This window comes from Delphinus delphis, chromosome 19, assembly GCF_949987515.2.
Source record: "Delphinus delphis chromosome 19, mDelDel1.2, whole genome shotgun sequence".
In the NCBI taxonomy this organism is placed as follows: domain Eukaryota; kingdom Metazoa; phylum Chordata; class Mammalia; order Artiodactyla; family Delphinidae; genus Delphinus; species Delphinus delphis.
This window is the reverse complement of record NC_082701.1, coordinates 14,732,913-14,756,746: the sequence shown is the minus strand read 5'-3', so window position 1 is coordinate 14,756,746 and position 23,834 is coordinate 14,732,913. Positions and strand designations below refer to the sequence as shown.

The 23,834-nt window shown below is 48.2% G+C and overlaps 1 protein-coding gene across 3 annotated transcripts in view; it reads right to left on the bottom strand.

The window, feature by feature from the left end:
- Positions 1–23,834, bottom strand: part of TEX2 (testis expressed 2) — a 107,484-nt gene that overhangs the window by 7,458 nt on the left and 76,192 nt on the right. For 2 of the 3 annotated variants that reach the window (XM_059997394.1, XM_059997395.1), the window contains exons 6-9: positions 21,297–21,443; positions 16,496–16,595; positions 6,751–6,883; positions 511–636 (exon numbers count right to left, since the gene is read on the bottom strand). In XM_059997394.1, the coding sequence (XP_059853377.1) occupies positions 511–636; positions 6,751–6,883; positions 16,496–16,595; positions 21,297–21,443 (506 nt within the window). The remainder of the gene's footprint in view (positions 1–510; positions 637–6,750; positions 6,884–16,495; positions 16,596–21,296; positions 21,444–23,834) is intronic. The other variant, XM_059997396.1, reaches the window with a different exon arrangement.

The window sequence follows — 23,834 nt, the reverse complement described above, 5'->3', positions numbered from 1 at the left end:
GGCAGCCTTAACACTTTGATCATTCAGCAGTCCAAGTAACAGGCAAAGGGAGCCACCAAAATGTAGTTCATGATCCAAAAGATCAGCTAAGTGACCCACGTTTTCAAAATTCACCGAAGAAATCACCTGAATGTTTCAACATTGTAGGAGCTAAAAGCTCAACAGCAGCAAGTGTGACCCGCCAGAAGGTAAGTAATGCTCCCTATCCACACCAGGGGGAGCTGTTGTGTAATCTGTGCTCCTTGTGATAAACACGCCCTTCAATTCTCTGTTATTTATTCCAACGGCCCAAGAAAACCATTTTGGTCTGGGCCCTCTTAATTAGGGAAAGCTATTCAGGTCTTTTGCTTTGGGGCATGAAATTTTATCCCACTGGCTTTTAGTTATTAATGCAAAAATCATTCACTCAAAGTGAAGGAGGAAGGAAGATCAGAGAGGAAAAGACAATAAAAGCTCACTCCCAACTTGCAGCCCCGACCCCTGAAGACCCCAGAAGCTGGATCCACTCACCCTTCAGCCCCTGGGAGAAGCGGTTTGTCTCCTGCGCCAGGCTCTGGTGCGTCGTCTTCGTCAGAGGAGCCAGCACTGGAGGACTCCTCGTCGCTGTCGGCCAGACAGAAGGCCCTGGGCCTGCAACTGATCAGGGCAGAGTCACCACGGCAGCTGGCCCAGCGCCAGGCTCCACCGCCACCACTGCTACCGCGTCATCACTCTCCCCCACCCAGCCCAGACAGAAGAGGCCCAATCCAAGAGTCCTCGGATTGGCCTGGTCCTCCCGGAGACCCTTCAGTGCCAAGTCCCCGGCAGGACCGCAGAGGACTTGGGCCTGAAGGGCTGGATTCTGTGCATGCGTCAGAAAGACAGGTGATGCGAGTGTGATGCAGTCCACACAAAATGCAGTGATCTCGTCAACAGTGCAGCGTAGCCAATGGGAGGGTGAGTGGAAAGAGCGATGGTTGCACGGGGGAGGGGACAGCTCATGTTGGCGCCATGACCACCTCACAGATGACGGGGATGTTCAGGCAAGTCCCCTGACTCTGGCTGAGTTCAACAACTATGCTTTTTGGCTTAGTTTCCTCCTGTTAGTTTTGGCTCAAGACTCCTTCCTAGTGAAATTACGTATCCTAGCCCACACCTGCCCCAGCTCCTGAAGGTCACAGAAAAAGCCAACAACCAACAAATCTCAAGGGACTCTAGGAAGCAACTGACATGAGAACCCAGGAACTTTTCAAGAAAAGTACTAATTTAAAACCGATTTTTAGGGCTTCCCTGGTGACGCAGTGGTTAAGAATCTGCCTGCCAATGCAGGGGACACAGGTTTGAGCCCTGGTCCGGGAAGATCCCACATGCCGCAGAGCAGCTAAGCCCATACGCCACAACTACTGAGCCTGCGCTCTAGAGCCCGCAAGCCACAACTACTGAAGCCCGCGCGCCTAGAGCCTATGCTCCGCAACAAGAGAAGCCACCGCAATGAGAAGCCCGCGCCCCGCAAAGAAGAGTAGCCCCTGCTCGCCACAACTAGGGAAAGCCCATGCACAGCAACAAAGACCCACTGTAGCCAAAAATAAATAAATTTATATTTAAAAAACCACGTTTTTAAAATGAAGTAATAAAAAACTTCACCAAAGAGCAATGTCCCTCGTTAATCTTTCCAGGGTAGAGCCTCAGTTTCCACTGGATCACTGGCAGCAGCCAGTGATCAAGGTTCCCCTGTGAGGGCCCTGGGGGTTCCTGGCCAAGCTTGGGCCCCAAAGAAGGCAGCTCCCTCCCTGGATGGTGGCTTTGCTTCAGAGAGGCAGAAAGCAGGGCCCATCTCTGAGGCTCAGAGACTTAATGGGGACAGAATGAACACAATTAAGCTACCAAATGGTCACTAGGCAGAGCGTGGGCCTCGTATTTTTTTTTTTTTTTTTGGTTGCATTGGGTCTCAGTTGCGGCTCACAGGCTTCTTAGTTGTGGCACGTGGGGGCCTTGTATTTTTGATAAGGAGAAAAATCACCAGGACAGGGGAAGGCAGCGCAGCTTAGGTCCCATCTTCCTGCAGGCGTAACCCTTTGGGGTTTTCCTTGGGCCACCAGAAGCCCACGGGGGCAGTCATCTCCTGGCCAACAAGGGCCAAGGGCACCCAAGGGCAGAGCACACCCGCCAGTGTGGACTTGAAGGCCCAGCAGAGGCCCCAGCACTGGGAAGAGGGCACTGAAATCTCCGCCCTGAAACAGGAGCCCAGCTGTAAGAGGACCGAGCACAAATGTCCTCCCTGGCAGGACACCCGGATCCTCCTTGATCCTGGCCCTGAAACATTAGAGCCAGCGCTCTAGCCAACAGGCTGGAGCACAGCGTTAAAGGGAAACTCCCTCTGCAGACACAAAGGCCTCTTGTCCCCGGCCGCGGGGACAGCACCCGACTCCTCCTCCTTCCGTCAGAAGCCAGGCTAGTCCAGGAAATGCTCACGTGTGTGTGCTGGTCACAAAACCATCTCAGCGCTTTCCAGGGTTAGGCAGCCCTCACAGAGCTCTGCTTTTACATAAAAGGTAAAATATGATTCCCAAGAAAGCCTGCACTGGGTCTTGGGACGAAGACAGTCAGGGAGCTAAGTCCCCAAAGATAACACGACCATCTCAGAAACCTATCTTACTTCTCCATCAGTAAAACGACTGCGCCCCCTGGCTCAGACCTCGTGCTGCCAGGTAAGGAAGGTACAGAGCACAAAAGGCTGCCTCAGCATCCTGGACCACAGTGAGACCCGCAGAACCACTGTCCCCTTCTGTCCCCACTGGTATTTGTCATCTGGCAGCCTCCAGACCTGGGGCAGAAGATGCCAAAGGCTGAGCACTGCAGTGAGCTCTCGGGTTCCTGAATTAATCCTCCACAGGACAGAGAACAGGACAAATTTTGTGGCTTGAAGTTAATCATTTAGACAATGCTCTGTCAGTTAAAACAGATCAGATGACATGAAATTCTGACTGTGACCAAATGGTACCTCTCCTCTCGGCATAGGGGGCTGTACTATGCAGCACCCAATACTTACTAATTAAAAGTGTAATTAAATATTTGGCAGATATTCAAGTTTTATCACCAAACATGCATTTTGTGATCTCAACCTTATGATGAATTTCAGAGAAAGACACCCTGCACATTCTTATATAAGATGTGCTAGAACACGGTAAGCCTACTTTTTTAAACACACCTTAGAATTCGAGATAAGTGTCATATCCTTTCAAGAGTCACCTTAAAGGGCTTATTCCAGTTTTGCTGCCTCTGCTAAAAATCTTTTTGGAAATGCGCTTGCAGTCGGACACATAAGAAAAAGTGCGTTATTTTATCACTGATACTCTCTGTCTTGAACAAAACATTTAATTTCTTAGTCTCATAATCACCATCACCTCTGAACGACGTCTGGCAATTTCTCAAAGATCCAATCCATCTAGAAAGTAGGAAGATTTGCTGTCACTCAGAATACTTAAAGGAATGTCACAGACTCCGGAGGCAACTCTAAAAAGCAGCTCCAAAAAATGCTTTAAGTGAAGGGTGCATAATTAGATTAAACAGCCCAGTGAGGACTGCTTGGAGGGGGCCCACGCTCACGAAAGTGCATTCGTTTCCTTTAACAGAAGTCGGGCCCATGTATCTGCCACACACATGTGCACGTACACCCCCAGAGCTAGACTGAGTCACGGCGTGGGTGACAAGCACTGGGCTCCCAGAATATCAGGGCCTCGGGGCGGGGTGGTGGACCCGGGTACACCGGGGACTAGCGGCCCAATACAGGGGTCGGGGTGGGGGCCCCATGCAGGGACTTGCACGCCAGCCCAGGCTGCCGTGGTAGAGCACGGACGGGCCAAGGGCCTTCCAGGAAACGCCCGCCCCGATGTGCATTTAAAGAGCAGCCAACGAGCAGCACATTCCCCTTCCTGACTCGCTTAGGTCCCCTTCAGGCCAATTCCTAAAGTTCAGGCTGCCCAGCTCACCACCTGAATTCCATTTTGAGTGTCTATCGCCCCAAAGTCACTGTAACTACAATGTGTAACAAGAAGACTATTCGGGAAATACAAAGACTCAAGGAAAAATGTCTGCAAATATAAAGGGTACCCACATTTCAGAGGGAAAGGCCTTCACTAGAGTGAAGCGACACAGACTTCAGTTTCTTACCACCAGCCTCAGGGTCCTTACAAACTTTCTACAGTAAGCAGGACTTCCCACAGGCTGAGCAGCACCTCCTCAGGTACTCCCCACGGCACAGTCATTTGCACACTTGAAGGGGGACAGACAAAAGCAGCGAGACAAAGCAGAGGCCCTGCCAGAGCAGGACGGCAGGGGACAAGCCCTTGCCCAGAAGTGAGGCCCTGGACAGGCGGCCACGGGCTAAAGGGAGGGCCTGGAGGAAAGGGCTGCCGCGGACCCACCACTCACACGTGCTGCTCTAGGAGAGGCTTCCTCAAGGAAACCAAAGATCACACGCTCAGTAACAGCCACAGGTGCAGGGGCTCTGCCTCTCCTCTGGCATCCAGCCTCAGGGCGATTCCATAGCTCCTGACTGAGGAGGAGAAGTGATGCTAGAATCACTTCTGGGATCAGGCTCTTAGCTATGGATGGGCTTTTGAGAGGCTCTCGAAGCTCCCAGAAATTGTGAGCCAAACGGTGCATGTGTAGGCATTCTCTGGGGGAAGGATCCAGAGCTCTCAGATTCCCAAGGGGGTCCTTTATGCAAAAAAGGGTTAAGGATTCATTTATCCAGGCGTTTTCCTCCCAAGTGCTTTGAGATTGTATTTTTCCTTGCTTTTAAAATTAAATGACAGCCAATTACACATCAACATAAAATTTAACACCCTCACAGGAAGAAGCAAAACATTTTATACCAGACTCTACTGGAAAAAAATGGTGCTTTAGATATATATTATAAATTAAATATAATACCATTATAATCCTAACGCAGAGGACTTTTTTCATGCAGTCTAGAGAAGCACTGCTTGCTCAGAAACGTGTCTGTCCTCCAATCAGCTGAGTTTATGAACTTGAAATTGTGCCAAGAGAGCTGCATGAATAACAGTGAACATGGAATGCCTCAGTGGCAAGGATCTCAGGGACCTGGCTGTGGTGGGGCCCTACCTGCTCCCAAGACCCCTCTTTCCAATGGAGTCCCAGCAGCCCTGGGCCAGCACAGGGCTGTTTCCAGAAACGGCTCCCTGCACAAATGCTCCTGACCGAAGTCTGCTCTGTCCTGCTCCCGGTTAGTCAGAGCTCATTTTCAAGACTGCTTCTGCCTAAGGTGCTTGGTTTTACTGGCAGCTGGTTCTGCAACTTTGCCGTCCCAAGGCTGGCCTGATGGCGCTCAGCTGGGCATGGCGTCGGGGTCGGGACAGCTGGGGACAGAAGCTGAGTCTGACTAGAGGGCTAGATCAGGACCCCGGAAATACGAATCAAGGAAGTCTGTACGACTCTCCCCCCAGGAAAGCCTCTTAAATGCTCCTGATCTCAATCCACTCAGGTCTACAAACGGTGCCTTTATGTTGGGGAACATGATGAAAGGACAAGCTTCCTCGCGGTGTCACATGGGGCCGAATGAGGCTCAGCACTGATGGGGTATGAAATGCTACATGGAGGGCTGATCAATACCACTCACCGGAAAACACAATCCACAGATTGCCGAATCCAAACACATTTTAACAAAACAGTAGAAAAGTGAAAGGAAAATAGCACAGATACAGGTTAGACTGCATACAGCAAGTGAAATTCTCCAAAATTTAAAATATGAACATTTTCATTAAGTCACCTGGACAACTCGGAATCACCTTAGTGAAAGAACGTTCTCAAATGTATGATCCAACTCCCCCATCTACTGTGCTTTCACCACAAGTATGAATACAAGCATCAGGTCAGCATCATAATATAGCAAACATCTAAGAGCCTGTGTCTCATATTTATATTTAGATGCTGAGAAGGTGGCTCCTTGTGGCATTTTCCGATCACTGTACTGCTAATTCCATGCAAAGGGGCTGAAGATGTGAGAAGCAGACTCCAATCAGCATTTTTAGTTTGGTAAAAACAATAATATAATTTAAACGTGTAGTCTGAAGCAGTCGTTTTTAAGGTGTGTGGGAATGTGACAGTGCCAGCTTATCCATTCCAGGCATCTAAGAAAAAGAATCAGCTTCATTAACTATCTCACAAATTGGAAATATTTACTAAATTAGACAAACTCGGCAACAGATGCAGTATCTTCTACAAAGAGAGGAGTTTACTAAGAAAATAGACATTGTATTATTTAGGGGAAAGGCGTCTCCAAACACTTTAGGAGCACCCTCTTGGCTACAAGATCAATCGTCTAATTATAAATAACTCTGACGCTGTGATTACAGCAGGCAGCCCCCTGAAGCACCTCAGCCTGGCCCACACAGTGCTGTGCGTGGCTGCAAAGCTGAAGGAGGAAACTGCTGGATGATGCTTCTCTTCACAAAGCATCTTATTGTGCAGCCTGCCCGGCTGGTCTGAGTCAGGGATGCTTTCCAGGTAATCGACACTGTATGCTCCACTGGCAGCACCAAGGCCTACGGCACTGAGCAGAGGCGGGGACTCACAGTCTGCAGGGGGTGAAACCAGGAAACTATTCACTGAAATCCTCCGGGGCCAGGAAGCACTTACATGAAGCTCGCGCTCAACATTGGGGCTACACACATTAAAGCTGCTTCTCAAGGGCTCGAGGAAGGAGGTGGTTCCCCAGGGTTGGGTTAGTAAATTCATATAGCCCCTTACCCTTCTTTGCCAATTTCTCCAACCTTCAGGGCTTCAACAAGAGGCTCTTTACCTAGTTTGGTCAAATTCATTTTGGTCTCAAGAGTCATCAGAAAGGACCCGTTGTAGGACATTTCCAAATCGATCCAGAGTCCTGGAGAAATGGTGAAAAAACAGAAGGTTTTTTCCCCCCCACTGGAAAAACATGACTATAAGTGACAGATTAAAATTTATATTTTAAAGTATCTAAGTAGGTATCACATTGAAAGTCTATATATATTGCCTGTACTGCCAATGCATGCAAGAAGAGACCGTGAAAAGAAAAGTTTCTGGAAACAGTTCAAGCATCTGGCAAATTGCCAGTATTTCAACATCCGTTAAAATGGTCACAGTGAGCTCAGGGTCCTGTCCTCTGGGTTCTTCTCACTTTGGGTAAGAAACACACTCCCAGCAGGAGGACATGGCTTGTGCCAGGGCAAAGCCAGGACGAGGTCTGCGTTGTCCCAGCTGGTTAGAGGCAGAAGAGAGGTGCAGAGACTTCACAGCAAGCTGGGCTCTTTAAAGACACAAGTGAGAACCACTGTCTTTCTTAAAATTATCTATTGTTTGGGGGTGGGGGAGGGGAGGGGCACAGAAAATGGTTCAGGTTTAGCTTGGTATGATAAGGATGGTGACAAAACCTTTTAGAACCCTCTTCTTTCTGGAAATTGCGTAGGAATGGAATCAAAAGAATTCGTGTTCAAGCCCCAGGATTATCTAGATAAAGTTGGGTAACCACTTTGTACCTTAGTTGAAAAACCTGTTCCTTAATGACGCAGATGTAGAGAATGGACTTGAGGACACGGGGAGGGGGAAGGGTAAGCTGGGGCGAAGTGAGAGAGTGGCATGGACATATACACATGACCAAATGTAAAACAGATAGCTAGTGGGAAGCAGCCGCATAGCACAGGGAGATCAGCTCGGTGTTTTGTGACCCCCTAGAGGGGTGGGATAGGGAGGGAGGGAGGGAGATGCAAGAGGGAGGAGATATGGGGATATATGTATATGTATAGCTGATTCACTTTGTTATAAAGCAGAAACTAACACACCATTGTAAAGCAATTATACTCCAATAAAGATGTTAAAAAAGAAAACAAAAAACCACCTGTTCCTTAGAAAAGACACTCATGTCAATGAGAGCATAGAGCATATCTTAGAGGCTTTTGGCTTTGCAGAATTTCACTGGGAAGGTCCACCAAGCAGAAGTGGCCACTGACCAGAAGTCTAAAATGCAAATAGGGGTCAGTCATCTCACAACCTTTTCTACCCCAGGGTCCTATGATTCAGCAGGTGGGACAGACTATGCTGTGACTTAACCGAGTCCAAGCTCTGTAACACCTCATGGACTTCCCATCAAAACATGGTCCTCACACGCACCCCAGTGTTCACTGCAGCACTATTTACAATAGCCAGGTCGTGGAAGCAACCTAAATGCCCATCAACAGACGAATGGATAAAGAAGATGTGGTACATATATACAATGGAATATTACTCAGCCATAAAAAGAAACGAAATTGGGTCATTTGTTGAGACGTGGATGGATCTAGAGACTGTCATAGAGTGAATAAGTCAGAAAGAGAAAAACGAATATCGTATATTAACACATGTATGTGGAACCTAGAAAAATGGTACAGATGAACCAGTTTGCAGGGCAGAAGTTGAGACACAGATGCAGAGAACAAACGTATGGACATCAAGGGGGGAAAGCGCGGGGGGGCGGGTGTGTGTGTGTGATGAATTGGGAGATTGGGATTGACATGTATAGACTGATGTGTATAAAATTGATGACTAATAAGAACCTGCTATATAAAAAAAAATTAATTAAAAAAAACCAGATCTGCTAGCTGGCTTGTGGGTACTAACAGTATATTCAACAAGTGTAACTTTTTTAAAATGCAAAAAGAATAAATCAATAATACAGTGAAAAAAAAAACATGGTCCTTCAAGTGGGTGTTTAAATGTAAATAAAGTTTTATAGATCCTCATAAGACAAATGACAATATCTAAAAGGAAGCAGGAAATTAATCTAAAACCACTGTTCACACACAGCCGCATTTCCAAGCAATTACAGTAAATAACTTATCCCCTGTTTGGCCACCACCTCAGATAATTGCTTTCTTAGCTTCAGTAAGCGCTATTGGTGTAACTCCTCACTAAAGGCAGAATAATTTCCATTTTGCTTTCACCAAATTCTTTTTATCATAATTGAAGATAATTATTTTCTGTGAATGACCTGGTTTAATTAAGTGATATGCAGATCAGTTGTGAATGTCTTCTTTGCAGCAACACACAAAACTGCTTTATTTCTTGCTTACATTAAACATTTAAAAATCATTAATTAGCTTGCTCTTCAGAGGCAGTGTTACTGGAAATAAAGGGCACATCTGCTTTAATAAAGACATTTAGTCATTAATCACTTCCAGCAGACAGGGTATTAGGGCAAAAGGCTTGATATTAGTAGATTTTAAACTCAATATAAATGGAACATCAATAAAGAAGATATTTCTTCTTGTATATCGCCAGCTTTATTTAACTTGAGAATCAATAGACTCAAACTACCTGGTTGCGGTATGTATTCAGACATAATCATTTCCTTTGAAAATCCCAGTCAGGTTTCCAATAAATATTACTAGTATGTATTTGCCTTCGAAGGTTGTCATATTAAAGGCACCAGAATTTTACTTGTTATAATAAAGTGGAAGGTTCTGTTTGTCTGTTTTTTAAATGAGGGGATATGGACACAGGTTTGGTAAACAGCTGGCCCACAGCCCAATCATCGGGACATTCTACTCAATTACGTGTGGTCCAGCCCCCCTGCCGGGAGCTGAGGCTGGGAAGAGGGAAAAGCACATGGAGTCCAGTCACATGGACCGGGGCTTGAATTCCCCTGGAAGTTTCTCAGTGTCTAGGCACCGGCCTCCTCATCTGTACAGGGAAGGCCACACGGCTTGTACAGCCTGGCTCTTGCTGCATCCTGGCAGGGCTCTCCCCTTTCTCATCCATCACCAGCCACTTCCTTCTTCTAACCACTCTGAGCTACAGCCTAGCTTGCTGCTGTTGCCATAGCAGACGGGGACCAGACCAGAGGAGGACACGGGGCCAGAGGGAAGAGGCTGCACTGGGCAGCCAGAGAGCCCTGTCCAGGCTGGGGAGCGGGCAAGGCGAGGACATCTGACCAAGCTCCTGCGTAGGGGATGAAGCCTGTTTCTTGTATCATTGTAGATGTTCCATGAGGCCCACCCAGGGGCCTTGCTCAGCCCCCATTCTCAGTGTAGATATGAAGGAGTCAAGAATGGTTTGAGAATCTTTAAATACAGATATAAACTGCAAACATTCAAACAAGTTATCTTAATACGACGTGCTTGCATTCAGATGAGGGTAAGATGACAATTTTAACATTAGGTGCAAAGAAAAACACGCGTCTGTGACAATGATTCAGTGGCAAAAAGCTCCCTGAAAACCTTGGAGTGCACGTAGCGAGAGCCGAAACCACGTGGTTACATAAAGGGTGAGTTAGGAGCTCCCACCTTGCAGGACTGAAAGACGACATCAGCAGTTACTAGAAAGGCTGTCTTCTCAATGAGGACAAATGTAGCAACACTGTGAAGTGGGGACAGACACTGTGCTCTGAGTGGCACCCTAACCCTAACGAGCTGCATGTTCCTCGCCTGGGTGAGTGCGGGAACAGAGCTTTTTCTTCTGGGCTCTTGACAAAGGTTAAGACTTGCTTGTGAGGCATTTCATTTAAAATGTTGCTTCCTGTAACCATCTGGTCTTGGTAGTGATCAAGGACAAAAACCAGAAGTTAAGGAGCAAGGCAATTTTTTAAATCTTTAAATACGCGTAAGGCAGCCAGTCCTGAGAGGTTCTCTGGAAAGGGCATGAACACAAAGGGTCTGGTCTTAGTCTTCTTAGGCTGCTGTAACAAAATACCACAAACTGCGTGGCTGAAACACGGACATTTATTTGGCACAGTTCTGGAGGTTGCAAGTCCAAGATCAAGGTGCTGGCGATTCATTCTTGGTGAGGGCTCTGTTCCTGGCCTGCAGACAACTGCCTTCTCCCGTGTCCTCATGTGGCACAGCGAGCGAGCTATCTCTCTGGTCTCTCTTCTCATGAGGGCACTAATCCCACCATGACCTCATCTAAACTTAATCACCCCAAAGGCCCCATCTCTAAATACCATCACATTGCAGGTTAGTGCCTCAACATATGAGTTTGGGGGGAACACAGACATTCAGTCCGTAACAATCTCCACCACATGAGGGGTCTTCACATTGTGAGGCTGTCCAGTGGCGAAGGGTGGCACCTGATTACCAACAAGTCCTTAAAAAACCGGCCCTTCACTGGCTACAAGGGAAACACAACTAACAATGAACATGACAAACTTCAGTCAGTCTTCACACAAGGACTTGAGGAGCTCGGAGGGCTGTTTTTCTGTTTCTCTTCAGCCTCGTGAGGGAAGGATCAGTTACCACCACTGCTACTCAGACTGTGGCAAAAGCTACTGCTCGCTCCACCTCAAAATGTTTATTTAGTTCTTAACGCAAGCTATCAGAGCTCAAGACACTGAAGTGAATCCCTGTCCTCTGGAAGTTTATGCCTGAAGAAGAGTAACGACGGCCTGGGCCACCTGGTACAGAGCAGACCTAGATGCCAGCAGAGATAGTACACATGCCCTGGTACATGTCACCAGAGACGAGTAGAACAGAGGTTCTTCCGCCTTCTCCCTGGTAGTTGATTTAATAGACTCCATGGCCTCAGGAGCAGTCCTACTGTGCTCGAATAAATCTAGTACTTTCACTCAGCAGTTCACTGTCGTATTTACTATTAAAATAGCTAAAAGGCCTCAGTCTCACTGGAACAGGTTTAATGGGGCAGGGGTTGCTCAGGAGGAGGTAAGAGGCCCTAAAGCCTTGCTCACAGGGTCTGGCTCATGTTACCTGCTCCTCCACTATCCCTGTACCCGTAACTGATGGCTGATTTTCACTCTGAAAGCCAACATTTGGCATCCAAAAAACAAAAGCTCTTAAAATGGAAGATTTAATAATACACTGATTTTACCAAGAACAGATGTTTGAGTTATTCAGCTCTTAGACGACCACATCAGTGACCGTTTCGTCCCTGGCAAACAGACTGGTGCCATACTGCTCACTCAGATGCTGCAGAAAACTAGTATTATTCCTTGTAATTGGATGTGTCCCCTAGGACAGATGTCATTTTTGGTTTTGTCTACCTGTAACCGTTCTTGGAAACAGCTCCACCTTTCAAGGTCAACACAGTCCCAAATCAGAGTCTCTCCTCCCCGCCCCAACCCAAGTTCCACAAATGAGTATTTTTTTTCCCTTTCCCACAAAAGGTATATTTTCCTTGTGCAACACAGATCTGGTCAGAGAGTATATGTGCCATTCTTCTCAGTGCTGAGCCCCACAGTCTGGCCCTGTCACCGTGATCGACCTCAGGCAGCTGCCCTCTTGATGAGGGTGTAGCCAGACGAACAGACAGCTCACAGACTGCCCTGGTTCCACTTTTCTGCAATACTCCGCTGGCAGAGTAGCTTCAGTCCCAGCACTGAACAAAGGCACCAGGCACCACAGATCAAGGTCTGGAAGACAAATGTAGATGATGGACCTGCCAGACACAACTACAGGCATCTCTGAAGACAGACCAGCTTCCTCTTCCTGTGGGACATGGTCATCTTTCCACAGAATCCAAGCCCTTTGGTGGAAATTCGGGTTGTTAATCGGGTATCTTGAAACAGGGCAAAAACGGTGCCACGCGGCACTCTGTCCACGTGGACGCTCAATGACCATTTGCAGACAAACTCCGCGTAGCAAAAGCCCTGAAGACTAAATTAATTAATCTGAACCTGAGGGGTCACAGTCCACAGCCTTGGCTCATTCTGACACTGCTGACACCCCTGCAGGCACTGCTCTGAGGTCACTAGTCCCAGGCATGGAAGAGAAGAACCTGGCTGACAGACGAGGGTCCCCACCAAACCCCTTCGGGAAGACTCTACTCATCAAGCTTTGCAGCAGCTGCAGCAGTAACGAAGACCGATGGCTTCCCGCGTGTCACGTGTGCTCTCTGAGTGCTGACATGAAGCGTTTAATCTCCTCCACAAGCAACAGGGGAGAGGCTACTGCCATCCTCACTCTATGGACGAGAAGCTCAAGGTGTTGAGTGCTTAGAACCTCCCCAAGGCCTTGCTGCTGGATAATGAAGGAGCAGGGCCCAAACGCGGGTGGCCTGGCCCGGAGCTGGTACGCGCGGCAAGCCTCTGGCTCTGGCCTAGAAGCTGCGGAGCAGCACGGAAAAGCGAGGCTGCTGAGTGATCTCTGGCACATCACGCCCTGTCTGGGCTTTGGCTTATGCATCTAAACACAGCAGGGTCCTGCTAGAGAACCTCTGATTGCCTTCCCAAGTCTAAACAGTCAATCTGCCCAATACTTTAAGGGTTTGAAAAAGGAGCTATACATTTTTAATTAATTTTTATCCATAAGAAAAAAGATTAGGAGAGAATGTACCAAGAATGTACCAAATGTAGCAGAATGGTCATCCTGGCTATCTCTGAATGGTGGAACGATGGGTAATGTTTCCCTTTTCCCTTTTCTAAATATTCGGGTTTTCCCCACAATGAGTATTTGTTGAATGAACGAAGGAGCAAACATTACCCTAACAGAGTTAATATAACAACTGGAAAGGGCTTGGCCTGGAGGCCCCCCGAGGACAGGCCCCGGGGACAGCAGCCTGGGGTGGGGATGAGGAGTGGGGGGGAGGCCCTGCTCTGTAGGGAAGGAAGGAGACCACCCCCCACCCCACGGTGAGGTGTGTGTGGAGCGGGCAGGGGTCAGAGACAGGAGGTGCACAGCCAGTTTCCGAGGTTCAGATCCTCTCCACCTTCCGGCCACGGTTCCGGTCCTGGGAACGGTGGTCCTTTCCCCTTATCCACTGCACTAGAACCTGGCTGTGTGTCTGGAAGCAGGAATGGCCTTTTCCCTTCATCTGTTCTGGGAGGACCTGCCAGCCTCAAGCTGTAGGATGGGCCAACTGAACACCTCAGCCACTCACATTCTAAACTCTCCAAGAGTGGCAGCAGTGAAGGCAGCGATGATGTTGGTGAAAATAACAACAGTAACACTTAGAGCTTGTTTGGCACCTGATGCTTTCCGAGTGCCTTTCATGTATTAACTCACTTAAGACACCAAGTGGGTGCCATCAGTCTCCCCCCCGAGAGAGGAGTGAGTTAGTGACGAGGTTAACAACTTGCCCAAGGACAAGGAGCTGTGAGCCCGGCGGTGCGGCCCCAGAGCTGGAGCTCAGAACCGCCGCTCTGGGCTGCCTCAAGAAGAGCATCCTGAGGCTGGAGCGATCCAGCAGCTCTGGCCCAAATATCCCTCCCAAGCCATGTGCCTTCAACAAACAAGCACAAGTTAGGAAATATTACCAAAAATAAGGGTGTGGGGTGTGTAGGGGGATCCCCTGGGAGGCGCCCCCTCCTGAGAGCAGTCAAAGCCCCCTTCACCCTAGGGGGCAGTTCCCTGAAAGGTGAACTCTGCTTTCCAGAGTCAGTTTTAACACGTCACTCCTGATTTTCATTCCCCCCAAAGGAAAGGTTTCTCTTAGAGCAATGGAATCCAAGATGCATTGTCCCTTCATGTTCATTTCTGTTATACCATCACATGTAGCCTTGGCAGACTTGGAAAAACCTAATTTGATCAAACTTTTAAAATCCACAGGCTTTATCATTCCTTTCTTTAGTAACATTTCTTCCCTTGTTACATAAAGCAGGCAGATCTCTAGAACTTGCCCTGAAAGGAGTTAAGTAAGCCTCAAATGGATTAAAAACTGGCAAAAGCTTTGATCTATATAATAAAACTTCTTGATGCAGCTCTGGCTCCAGAGGAACGGGAAAGAGACTTGAGACTTAGGCATTTAGTGAATTTCACTCAAAGCCTTACAAAGCTGCCCTGGGAGGCTGCAGAGTTCACAGCCACAGGGACGCTTCTCAGATGCCGCAAAGCCCAGCTATGGCCCTGCTCCCCTCGCATTGGAAATTTCTGCTAGTTCAACAAAGGACAGTTCTGAGATAAGAGACTGCTAATGCATTAGAAAATAAAGCATGCACACGTATTATTTACCTTCTTTAAGCCTGACTCTCAGGAGGCTTATGTTACCTGATCATTTACCAGCTCGTTACAAGTCAGTTCCTAAAGAGGCAAAGAGCAAAGGGCAACCTAGAGCCCCCAGAGCCAGAGGGAGCCAGGCAGCCCTGGAATGCCGTCGGCGCGAAGATCCTAGCTCTGCACCTTACACATAGATAATGCAGCTGTTTAAATTTCACATGTGGTTGAAAGAACTCTAGCTAGACCATTTGCAAAGAATTTTTTCTAGTTTTACTCTTAGTGAACCAGAAATTCACTAAACCTAGGAGCACTCAGATTCATCAAAGTGCAGACACAATTGAGTGGTCACAGGTGATTTCGACGTGCTATTAGGTGGACTTCTGGGTTTGCAAATAATTCTCTGGTCTTTCTCTGAAATCGATGGGATGCTAAAGACCTAGAAATATGGACTTCACTGTTAGCTGAAATAGTGCTAGAGAGATTTGTTAGAGCTGCTAGTTGTAGTGTTAAAACAAAAAAAACTCTGTATTTACATCAAATGTATACAACACAGAACTTGATTTCACTAAATATGTTCAAGAGCCACTTGATACAGCCATACAGAGACAAAAGTAGATGCTATAGTCTATCAATCTTACAAAATATTTACTTCAAAACAAATATCACTCTCTTGAAAAGTTGTAATTATTTTCTCCCTTACTTTGTTCCTGAGCCTTTGAGGAAGAATGTAAATCCAGTTTAAGTGGAAAGAGGCTCACTTGGAGAGGGATATTCTAGAAAAAAAGTTGAATACTTCCATGACAGGGAGGTTTTTCCCTTTCTGCTCATGGAGTGTTCTTGCCTACCTAATTCATTCTTCTTTTCACCAGACTCCTGGGTACTAAATTTTCTGTCAAGGTGCCACAAAATACACATAAATCTTTACATCATAACTGTATTCAAACTCTCCACACATTTTAATCACCTTCTCACATGCACACATACACAGGTAGGCATAAATAATGTGTCTGTAACATGTCTTAAAAACCAAATCAGAGAACTTCCCTCCAGCAGAGAGCCTTTACTCTCAAAATACTGCCCAACAATATAAGTCTTCATTTTTCAAACACTTACTGAGTGCCTACTTGGAGTGGAAAGGAACAGAAAGAATAAAACATGAAGCTCAAAGAATCTGCATCCTAGAGGTTAAGGCAAGGCAAAGATGTCACTACTTATGAGGAGGGGCAGCTCCCAGTAAGAATCCAGGGAGGGGCACATGCAGACGAGAAGCCACGAGGGGTAAGTGGGCCTGAAATGCAGCCACTGCCTCTCACCGTGGCAAGGGCTGTGACCATGCGGGGCCGGGCCCCCATTAACTGGCATGTGGAGGAGGACCTGTAAGGATCCAGAAGACCAGAAGGGCTTGGAGCGGGAGTCCTGATCTACTCCCCACCGGTTTCAGGCTGTGACCGGTAAGAACAGAAGACACGCAACATCAAATATGGTTACAATGCCCCCAACTCCCTCCAAACACAAAGCCTTGGTATTCAATCTGCAGTGACGGCAACACTCTAACGCTCATATAAATGCTCCACTCCTTTCTGGAGTCAGTTAAGAGTTACCTTGGTGATCAACATAAGGCTTGAAGGCCTGAAGGATTTTTGGCACAGCTACTCCCATGTCGAGCTCCGTCAGAGTTAGCTCATTCATGAAGTAGGGGAGCTGGAGGACAGAAGGAAACAACCAAGGAGACTCGTTAGGAACCTGGTAAATGCTAGAAGTCAACATACTCTCAAAGGGAACAATGGTCAAGGTTTTGGGGACACATTTATTCAACCAAAATTTATTGAGCATACACCATATACTAGGCAGCGTACTACAGACAGAGCCGCGGACGAGAGAGGCAAGGTCCTTGCTCTCATGGGGCTTATGATGAAAAGGCAGGAACAGACAGATAAGCAGACAAATAACCTATAACTGCAGAGCGTGACCGGTGCTACAGAGAAGATAAGGTGGGTAACGGGGCAGAGGGAGGCTGAACCGTCTTGGATAAGGAGGTCAGCGAAGGCTTCCCTGAGGGTGGCGTGTGGCCAGAGACCAGACTGTGGAGAAGGAACGAGCCATGCTGGTCAGGTTAATAATGCCCAGAGTTGGCTGAAGGCTGGGAAAATTGGCCTCTTTTAGACTACTAGTGAGGAGTTAGGAAATCACTACAACATTTCCTGTAGGCCAACTCACAACATGTATTAAAATCCTTGGGAAAAAAAAATCACATCCCTTGACCCTGTGCTGGATACTTTCCCTTTGCCCCTCTGGGATCGAGTTCCTCACTACATCCCAAGAGGCTGGTCTGCGGGAACCGCATCGATGGACTCTTGCCCTCTCCTCTGGCTTCTGGTCGGGCTTGGCAAGTGGAACACACCAGTGGGCGGGGGGCGGGGGGGTACACGGAGAGGAGAACTGTCAGGCATTTGTCCCCTCCCTCTAATGAAGACCACAGCTCCTGTCAGACAGGCTGCCCCCTCCACCTAGACACCCTGCCCGAGTCTGGGTTAACCGCTCCCCACCGCTCCAGCCCTGGGGTGCTGCACTGTGCCTTTCGGTTTCTCTACAACGGCCCACACCTTCAGAAATCCTTCCCCAGCTTGCTGCACTGAATGTGCCATATGTTTTCCGCTGGGACCCCAACTAACACAGCTGTCAGTAGGAATTTACTCTAAGTGAACTAACGTAAGAGTGCTGGTATCATGCTTAGAAATTCCTACTTCACCTCAAGAGCAGAGAATTAATTGACCTATGTTTCCTTGACCTGGATTTATGTATATACATTAAAAACAATCTTTAGTCCAGTCCTAATTTTAATGTAAGATGTAAACTAGGAATCCACCTTAATTTTTTTTCCCAGTGGCTAGTCAGGTGTCTTAACCTATTTTTTTTTAAACAACCAAATCTTTCCCTACTGACCTGCAAAGCCACCTTTCATTATGGGATTCCCATTGCACTGGAATCTGTACTGAGCACTGTTTCCTACTGGTATCAAAGTGGTTTTGTTACTGTAGCTTTAAAATACATTTTTAAATCTGGCAAGTCCCTCTCTTTTCTTTTCCCCCAGAATTTTCTTATTCTCATAAGGACTGCTCCAGTTGAACATTAGAATAATTTTGTAAAATTTAGAACGCAAGAGTTAAAAAAAATTGAACATATGCTGAACATTTCCCATAAAATGAGAAGCATCTATAGCCAGACATGAATTTAGTGCCTATTTTGGCTGGACCTCTTCAGCTGTCTCTCTGCGGAGAAACTTAGACACTTTTAGGATTCACCAGTCAGGGAATTTCGTCTCTGATTTTCTGTGGGGAATGGAGGTGTTAATTTAAAGAGGATATGATGTCTGAGATGGACAAAATGTGACTAGAGACAGTATTCAAATGTGCCTTTTGAATTGGTGGTTGCTTTATTTGGAAAACCTTTTTCCAAAGCATTAATGTTATGTGGTGGTTGGCCTCCCAATCAGCCTACAGAATGATACTTGGCCAAAAATGTAGCCAAAATCTTGCACCCTTGCCCCCGTCCTTTTTGTCTATTGTTGTCATCCTAATGCCCAGTGCTTCTGAGGCACGCCAGGTTTCTATGGGAACAGGAGTGGACACTGAGCCAGGGAAGTGCATGCAGAGAACATGGGGCCCCTCCTGGCGCCCCGTCCAGCCTCCCTCCCCACCCCATCTTGCTCCCTGGAGTCCCCGAGAGGGCAGAGGCAGGGCCTGAGATGGAGGAGGGAACTGCAGGAAGCGGGGATGAGAAACACTTGGCAGGGGTGGGATGGGCACTAATCACCAGGAAGCAGGGTGGGGAGGGGAGGTCAGCAGGGCGTTTCCTACTGATTCACCTGAGCACCCAACTCCAAGACTCTGCAACATTTCTAACCAACTCCCTCACTCCCTCCTTGCTCAGATTTCTGATGTGAATCAAAACTCAGGACCAGGTCCTAGAGCTGCTTCCTTCCTGCCCTGTCGGGTGGCGGGGAGGCAAGGAAAGGTCACTCCCCCTCCTGCTCTTTTCAACCAGAGACTCTCTTCTTCCCACCCTAAGGGCACCACAGTGAGACGGGAACCCACTGTGTGTTCTTTACCCTCCTGGGTAAACCCAGCTGGGGACTGGGCGTTCTCCAGGTTGGTGGGGGTTGAGTTAGAAGCCGTTGCAATAAGAGCAGCATTTGCTGACATGGGCAGAGGCCATAACTACTGAGGGCTCCAAGGTGGTGCCGGAGCAGCCGGCCAAGGCCCAGGGTGTACTTGCTGTGGAGGCAGAAACTCAGCTTATTTTAAACCCATCACCGGGCACCAGATACACACACGGGGCTGCTCTTCCACAGTGTGAGGTATTTATCACGGGTGACGGTGACAATCACTGCAGCCAGCAAAGTGCCCTTCATATGTCAGGCCCTCAAGGAGACCAGGAGACGGGGGGGACCTTTGTCACAGGGGCAGCTCAGCCTCCTCCAGCCATTCTGTTTCTTGACTGGCCATTAACCAATACTCACTACTATATTTCTACTGTATTTAAGGAACAGCCCTTCCCAGGGATACCTGGATATGTGGTGATAGTACGTGTTCTCTTGGCAGGGGTGATGGCAGGTTCAGAATGGGGGTAATCTCCCACTGCCCTCCCGTTTATTCCATCACCAGGGTCCCCTCTGGTCTTCAGGGCACCTCCCAGGACAGCAGCTCAGGTCGGGGTGGAGGGTGGGAGGCGCTGAGGCTGCCAGTGGGGGGAGTACAGCCCCCGCCTCTGAACTGCTGGCGCTGCTGGATGGGGACCACTTTCCCCACCATAACCCCCTAGCACTTCTGACCTCAAAACACAGACGAGAGTTTATCTCTGTACCCTGCAGAAGCCCACAGGGTCAGCGAAGGGAGATGAAAAGGAAAGACCTTCGTCAACCTCCTCTGGGTTGAGGGAGCCCACGGTTCTCAATCCGGGGTGGAGGTTGGCCCCAAGGACTCCCAGCGCCAGAGAGAAGCCCTCCGACACCGGCTCCGAGAGTCAGTACTGGAACGTGTGTAGCAGCGAGAGCGGTGTCCCTCTGCAGCTCAGGCACGCCCTGTTTTGTCGCCAGGACCCAGAGCCCTCCTGCTCAGGGAAGCACCCATGACAGCTCTGGGAAGACAGCAGCACCAGCCCTGCCCGTGCGCCTCAACCCGGGAGCTCGAGCCCTCCGTCATTTCCCAAAAAGAGAAGGAGGTTGAGCGAGCTCCAGGGTGGCTGCTGGCCTCTCCTCTCCAAACACTGCTTCCTGCTCCCGCTGCAGAGCGCTCGACCCGCAACACAAACACGCTGATCCTTGTCAACAGAGCCCTCCCGACACCTGCCCCTCCAGCTGAGGAGGCCCCGCCTCTTCATCAGGGCCTGGGGAAGGGGTGACAGCGGCCTGACTGTGCCAGGAAAGGCTCTGTTCATGACCCAAAGGCACGACAGGAATCAAATCGAAGCTCCTCCACGCCCACATTTTCTTCCAACATAATTGTATCGTCTCCTAACCTGGAGTCCTTGAACTCTCTGAAATCATGGGCAAAATTTTGTGTCACAGGGCATTTTTCTAGGGAAAGGGTCCATATGTTTCTGCTTCTCAAAGGTATCTATGACCCAAAAGATCCACTGACTTAAGCTGCTGACTGTGTGAGCTCTCCGTGAAGATCTGGGGACCCAAGTGACTCTTCCTTGGTTGGGTCTTCAATGGATCAAAAACTTACTTCTAAGTAGCCTAAATAAGGTCTCTTAGCTGGCAAAGGTGGTACTAAGTGAGTCACTTAGTGGCAACTGTGAAGACTACTTACGCAAGTTTAAACTCACTTCCAAGTGGGCCTACATCAGCACCGGGACTGTTTCTTCAGCAAAGAGAGCGCCCAAAATAAAATACCATCTGGCCAGAAGTAAAGGTCAAATGCAGACACATTTAGAGTGCAATGGTAGCTTTCCCAGCTTGGAGAGCGAGTTGGGAAAGAGGTCTTAAGTAGTCTGGCATTTTCCTCAGAGCACATGCTGTGTGGCCAAGATTGTGAGGCTGGGGGGGCTGTCGGCCATACAATTTAAGTTCATTACTAACTTAAAGATAACACGATTCTATACAACCAACCAGCTGCAACAGCTCCCATTTTCCCAAACCAAATTCTGGATTCTCACCCAGAGTGAATAACAATGAGGGCAACAGAAGGGGAAAAAATAAACAGGAACATTCACTACATCCCCAGAGGCAGTTAGTCGTATGGTCAAGGTCACACCCCAGATGTGTTATTTGATAAGAACTTACTACTCTCATTTGTTATACGTTTTAAACCAAATGATTTTTCACTTAGGATATAATGTACAAAACTTCTAGAAATTAAGACGTGATGAATCGGAAGCCTCTTGGGTGGAAAACAATACCTTTATTTTGCTGAGTTTCATTTGGATTTTCTTAGACACCAGATCAGACCAGTACTTCTCTCCTAAGAAGTCCCAAAACATTCTTCCAAGCAAGGCATTCACCCAGGCTTCCTGTTCTTCCTCCTCAGAGGGTGGAACCTCTGGCAACTGGTAAAAGAAAAAGGACCAGAATTAACTAGAAAGCAACTGGAGAGCAAGCCAGTGGCTTATTTTTATAAAGTCACTGAAGGTCCCTCCCTCTAGAGAAGGGGGACCGGCCACGTGAGTCGTATTTCTTCCCTATAAATATCAAGTCCCACGTTGTATCAGTGAATAGAAAAAGAGAAACAAAAGCCACCATCACAGATAAAAACTCCTCTTTGTCTATTTGCTTCTTCTACCAGTCTTCTTGTGAACCAGCTAATATTTCATACAATTAGCTCAGCCGTATTACCCTACCCCTCCCCTCCCCCCAAATTAGCTTGGTACCAACATTCTAAGTCAATGACACATCTGATCAAACGTCTGCCCTCTTTCTTCCAGCTAAGGCTCCCAGGACATGTAACCGTCGAGCTGGTCTCACCAGGCAGCCCCAGAGTTTCTCAATGCCCAGGACTCTCACATTCAGCCTGACTCTTGGGAGGTCATGATTCTCCTGGGCGAGGGGCAGAAAGTGCTTAGAAATACTGGTGTCTGGGTCTTGTATCCAGCGATACTGATTTAAGTGGGTATGAGGATTTTTAGAAACTCTCTTACTGATGTAATGAACAGGTGAGGTTGAGACCCACAGCCCTGGATTAGAGAGAGGAATTCTGTGAAACTCCTACAGCTGTTCTCATCTATCTCAGCCCCGTGAAACACCCTGGGCTTCAGCTCCATTTGATACAATCCACCTAAAACATCTGTTGTGGCCAGCGTGCAAGGTGGGAAAAGAGAAAACCCTGTTAGCCTCCAATTTCCAAGGCTAAGAATTAGACCATGGATTCTTGCCTGGAGAGGGCCAGGGTCGGGGTGAAGCAGAAGGGAGAAGCAGCCGTGACACCCACGGACGGTGTGGTAGTGCAGGCAATGCTTGGTGGTGTCCACTGACCCCATGCCAGGCCCTATGATAAGATTCCTTCTCAGGTTCCCTCATTTACATCTCACAATACCCAGGAAAGACAGAACTTTTACTTCTATTTCAGGCAGGAGCAAACAGACTCGGAACTGTTCAGCACCCTGCCCGAGGCCCCTGATTCATCAGCACAGCCTGACTCACAGCCTCCTCCCTGTCTCCCACCTGCTGTGTCCGGTGGGAGGAAGGGGGCGTGACCAGGCCCGGGCGTGACAGACATAGCCTTGTTCTGAGGTCTCTAATTAGGTGATAGCCTTATAGAAACAATTCGCCTTGGAAAGCAAAGACTAAAAGAACTAGAAATGCAGGAATCTGTGGATTGCTCACCCTTTCTCTTCCCTCTACGGTTTGTACAAATGCATCTGCCCTGCCCTCACGGCTGCCTGCAGCCATCACCTACACCAGACGCCTCACGTCTCTGTGCTCCAGCGTGGGCTCACACCGGTGATGTCTGTCTTGCGCAGCCGTGACCACGCCCCCGCACAGCTGTGTCCTAAGCCGGGGGCAGAGTACACGGGTGGCCTGGTGCTTGTGGATTTGACACTTAGAGATGTGATGACCTGTGAGTGTCCTAAAGGTCTATGGCAGGGACCTATGTGTGATTTTTCTGAAGCCTGGACTCCTTAGGGTCTGACTCAGTTGAACTGGTCACTGAGCTTGTGCAGGGCCTGGAGGGCTGCCCAGCACCCACCTGTCCTCCACTCTCATCAGGGCTTGTGCCGTCTCTCGCTTTGGGGGCCTGGGGGTTCACCTGCATTTCTCAGTCTAATGTTACTGCATATAAGTAGGGATACCCTATGTTCTAGGAGTCCTTCAAATTGGGGTATTTTCAAAGTTATCCCTTATAAATGTCGGCGAGCCTCATTAAAAAAAAAAGTTAAACTCTGTTTTAAAAAATAATACATGTTGGTCCCTGCATTTCAGAAGACATGGCTCTAGCTGCCTTGTGTGAATGGCTGTAGGGTCCCCTCTCTGTGCTCTTCTGGTGCTGTAAAGGCTTCTGATATTAACCGAGGCATCTCTACCACCAGGTTCTGGATGGTCGAGTGGAAGCCTGTGCCCAGCGAGCACTTAGTCATGCCTCAGGCTGTACGCGGTTTTTGGAATCGCTTTTCTCTCTGCCTGAACATCTGCACCCCACCCCAAGGGGATCTGGTCTAGCTTTTCTGAGGTTACCGTCTTTGAGTCACATCAGATTATCTATGCAGACTTCTGAGTAAACACTCACCCAGGGACAATACCCTCCTCCCCCAGGGATCCGGGCAGTGCCAAGAGGCTGCCCACGCAGGGCGGTGCATGTCTCACTCAGATCTGTAGGCTGCACAAGAGAAGAGGTTACTTTTTCCCTTCTCATGTGGGAGAGTTGACTCTTTACTAACCTTTCCTTACAACCCTAGTTATTCACAGGAAACAGGTTTAACAACACAAAATAGCATGAAACAAAG